The 4591-nt window shown below is 43.9% G+C and overlaps 1 protein-coding gene and 1 pseudogene across 3 annotated transcripts in view; one reads left to right on the forward strand and one right to left on the reverse strand.

The window, feature by feature from the left end:
• Position 1: 1 nt before the first annotated feature.
• The window catches only part of Dennd5b (DENN domain containing 5B), a 173453-nt gene continuing 168863 nt past the window's right edge, over positions 2 to 4591 (reverse strand). For 2 of the 3 annotated variants that reach the window (XM_029560428.1, XM_029560441.1), the window contains one exon: positions 7 to 517. In XM_029560428.1, coding sequence (XP_029416288.1) covers positions 334 to 517 — 184 coding nt within the window. In that variant the 3' untranslated portion in view covers positions 7 to 333. Of the gene's footprint in view, positions 518 to 4591 lie in introns of all 3 variants that reach the window. The other variant, XM_008826984.3, reaches the window with a different exon arrangement.
• Positions 1677 to 1744, forward strand: LOC115069227 (annotated as a pseudogene).

A 4591-nucleotide genomic window follows, 5' to 3' on the forward strand; every position in this document is an offset into this window, starting at 1 on the left:
ACTAGCACCGCTCCCCGCAACATTTTTAAGCTACTTCTTTTGAGTCACAGGAATAGTCATTCTAAGAAAAGTATCTTATTAAGAGTAATATAATTTCTTAAAGATAGCGTATTTACACACATCTAACACATGAAAATACTCTATTTTATACTAAATTCCGGGTTCAAATGAACTACAATACAGCACTTTGCCTTGTCTGCAGAGTGGAGACTGTTCGCACTGGGCTTCGCAGCACCGGCAGCGTTCGCTACTGTCAGACAAGTCCAAATCGGCCCCCACAGTTGGGGAAGGTTCAGGAGCCAGGGGGAGGACCAAGAGTTTCTGCCGGCTGGTTTACACATCTACCCCTTTGGTGAGTGATCCTTCCAAGACTATGGTGAAGTCCTGAATGGTCTGCAGAATTCGGATGAGGGAGTTGACAGTCATGCGGTCTCGCAGGAGCGCACTCTCCTCATACATACGGGTAATAGCAGGACACTCTGCCAGCAATGGAATCCACTGTGGGAGCAGGTGATCCCTACAGACCCAAACAGAAACAGCACATCACGTGAGAGTTAAGGACTACAGGGCAACAGGCCTACCTTGTGTCCTTCCTTTGGTTCTCAGACTACTCAAGCAACAGACACAAGTAAATTAATTCTACCAGAATCTCCTTCTGGCAGAAGAAAAGGCTTAAGTTCTGGGGCAGCAGATGAGAAACATGTCTTCCTTAAAAGATTTACAACTTGTTAAAGTACCCAATAGCCATATATATAAAATTTTTTGGTCTTTTTGAGATGGGGTCTCCCTGTAGCTCCAGCTGGCTATAGTTCCACTCACTATGTAGACCAGGCTGGCTTTGAACTCAGAGATCAGACTGCCTCTGCCTCCCCAGTGCTGGGATTAAAGGCATGCCCCACCATGCTTGCCTAAGCCCCATAATTAAAAAAAAAGTTTTATTATTTTATTTTATGTGTATGAGTGTTTTGCCTACATGGTGTAAGTGCACCCGTGTTGTGCAATGCCCTCGGAGGTCAGAAGAAGGCATAGGAATTCCTGGAACTGGAGTTACAGATAGCTATTAGCTGCCATGTGAGTGTTAAGGCTAACAGCTGAACCTAGCTTGCTGGGGCATAAGCTATGACCCACAGGTCAGGTAACAACAAAGCACAGCTTATGCACCCTGGTACTTTCAAATGGGAGGGTGGGAGCTGGATGGTGCCCAATCCAGCAAAGCTCTAGGCTAGTGCTGCTGTACCTGGGAAGCGAGTTTACATCAAAGGGCTTTTTATTGGTAATAAGTCCAGTGCCTGACACCCCTGCCTCCTGTTTGGGAACCTGGCTACAGGCAGGAGGGCTGGAAATTTGAGGCCAGACTAAGCTAAATGAGAACTTATTTTAAAAAGCTAAACAAAACAAAAAGCCAGAGGGACTAGCTAAACAAGTAAAGTGCTTGCGTAGTGTTAAGAGTACCTATAAAGGGGCTGGAGGGATGGCTCAGTGGTTAACAGCACTGGCTGCTCTTGCAGAGCACGCAGGTTCAGTTCCTAGCACTTATATGGCAGCTGACAACTGCTCATAACACCAGTTCCAGGGGATCCAAAGCCCTCTTCTGGCCCACATGGTATTCTTACATACATGCATGCAAAACATTCATCTACATAAAATAAATTTTAAAAATTAAAAAAAAAATACCCTGGTTTCTCTTCAGAGCACATACATCTTTTGCCTTTTACTAAAGATTTCTGTGGAGAGGAACAACTCTAAAAAAAAAAAAAAACCAGGCATCAAAACAAGGAGAGGAGGGGCTGGAGAGATGGCTCAGTGCTTAAGAGCACATACTGTCATTGTAGAGAACCCAGCACCCCATGTCTGACAGCTCAAAACTGCTTGTAACTCCAGCTCCAGGGGAATCCCACGCCTCTGGCTTCTGTGGGTACCTGCACACACACACACACACACACACATTTTTTTTTTCAAGTCAAAAAAAAAAAACCAAAACAGTCGGGCGTGGTGGCACATGCCTTTAATCCCAAGCACTCAGGAGGCAGAGGCTATATTTATGTGTATGAGTGTATTGCCTACATGTGTGTTAAGTGCACCCATGTCATGCAATGCCCTCAAGAAGTCAAAAGAGGGCATCAGATCCTCTGGAACTGGAGGTACAGATGGTTGTTAGCTGCCACAAGAGTACTGGGAATCAAACCCAGGTCCTCTGCAAGAGCAGTCAGTGCTCTTAACCACTGAGCTATCTCTCCAGTCCTCTAATATATATATATATATATGGTCTTTTTGAGACAGGGTCTCCCTGTAGCCCCAGCTGGCCTGGAACTCGCTATGTAGACCAGGCTAGCCTTGAACTCATAGAGATCTGCCTGCCTCTGCCTCCTATGTTGGGACTAAAGACATGTGTCACCCTACCTGGCAAAAATATCTTTTATAAAAAAATTATTTTTATTTTATGTGTATGAGTGTATTTCCTGCATGTACGTAAGTGCACCTGTGTCATGCAATGCAGGCAGAGGTCAGAAGAGGGCATCGGTTCCCCTGAAACTAGAGTGAAAGGCAGTTGTTAGCTGCTATGTGGGTGTCTGGGAATTGAACCTGGGTCCTCTACAAGAGCAGCCAGTGCTCTTAACCACTGAGCCACCTCTTCGACCCATGAAAATATCTTTAAAAATATTTTATTATTTATTCATTCATCCAGTCATTTATTTAGTATGCATGTTTGAGTGCAAAGAGCACCACAGCACACATGTGGAGGTCAGAGAACAATTTGTGGGAGCTGTTTGCTCCTTCTACCATGCTGGTCCACCGGACTGAACTCAGGTCATTAGGGTTGGAAGCAGGTGCCTTTACCTACTGAGCCATCTTGCTAGCCCTATTTTAAATATTTATAATAAAAATCTCCAACTCTGCTTCATACTGGCTAGTCCTGAAATTCTTTACTGCATCAAAACCATGAATTCTAGGGCTGGAGAGATGGCTCAGCAGTTAAGGGCACTGGCTGTTCTTGTCAAGTACCTGAGTTTGGTTCCCAATGCCCACATGGCTAACAACCGTCTGTAACTCTAGTTCAATTGGATATGATACCTTCTTCTGGCCTCCACGGGCATTGCATGCATGGGTACACTGATCCACGCAAAACATGCATGCACATTAAAGAAAAAAATTAATGGGGCTGGAGAGATGGCTCAGCGGTTAAGAGCACTGGCTACTCTTGCAGAGGACCCGGGTTCAGTTTCCAGCACCCACATGGTAGTTAACAACTGTCTATAAATCCAGTTCCAGGGGATCCAACACCCTCTTCTGACCTCCACTGGTACTGCATAACACGGGTGCCCTTACATACATGCAGGCAATGCACTCATACACATAAAAATAATAAATAAAATGTTAAAAACAAAACCCAAACCCTGAAACATGAATTCTGGCCTGGCCTGAATCAAAGTACCTAAATGATTAAGAGAACTGCTCAGGTTGCTGAGGTTACAGTGTGGAGCTGTGTTTGTTTCCTCAACACTGACAAAAGCAAAAAAATAGCCGGGTGTGGTGGCGCACGCCTTTAATCCCAGCATTCCAGAGGCAGAGGCAGGCGATTGCTGTGAGTTCAAGGCCAACCTAGTCTGTATAGCAGAAGAAAAAATATTAAGATTTTATAACTCAGAAGACAGTTTGCATTGGTTCAATAGAACAGTACAGAAATCGGGCTGGAGAGATGGCTCAGTGGTTAAGAGCACTGACTGATCTTGCAGAGGACCCGGGTTCTATTCCCAACACCCACATGGCAGCTAACAACTGTCCATAACTCCAATTCCAGGGGATCTGACCCCCTCTTCTGACCTCCACAAGCATTGCACAACACGGGTGCACTTACACACATGCAGACATAACACTCATACACATAAAATAAAAATAATAAATTAAGGAGAGAGTGAAAGAGAGAGATGTTAGGTTAGGTTAGAAATATAAAAAATCAGAACACATGCTTAGCATGTGTGAAGCTTGGGGTTCAATCCCCAATATTCTTCCAAAGTGTGGAGAGATGATATGACTGCCTACAAAGAAAATCCAAAAAGAGATTACATGACATGTTGTTAAGACTAATCAAGTAGAGAATTCATTTCAGAAAAGCAGAAAATACTGAGGAATAAAATTATGTCACGAACTAAATAATTCAGCCTGGGTTAAAATGAAGGAAAATAAGCCATATGTCTAGGAAAAAAAAACAAATTCTAAAGAATCCAAAGCAGAACTGAAATTGGTTTGCTTTAATTAAGAAACATGGTACCAGGCGTGGTGGGACACGCCTTTAATCCCAACATTTGGGAGGCAGAGGCAGGCAGATCTTTGTGAGTTCAAGGCCAGCCTGGTCTACATAATGAGTTCTAGGACAGCTGGGGCTACAAGGAGACCCTGTTTAAAAGACCAAAACAAACAACAAACAATCAAACAAACAAACAAAACCCAGGTTGCTTCCTTGTGTTTAAGTTTTAGTTTTCTGACCTTGGTGATGAGAAAGATGGGCAGGGAGAACAGAAGCTGATAAAGGAAAAGTATAGTAAAGGACGACAGACCCAGTGTGATGCATGAATGTCCTTGTTGGTACAAT

This window comes from Nannospalax galili, unplaced genomic scaffold (assembly GCF_000622305.1).
Source record: "Nannospalax galili isolate Female #2095 unplaced genomic scaffold, S.galili_v1.0 scaffold710, whole genome shotgun sequence".
In the NCBI taxonomy this organism is placed as follows: Eukaryota; Metazoa; Chordata; class Mammalia; order Rodentia; family Spalacidae; genus Nannospalax; species Nannospalax galili.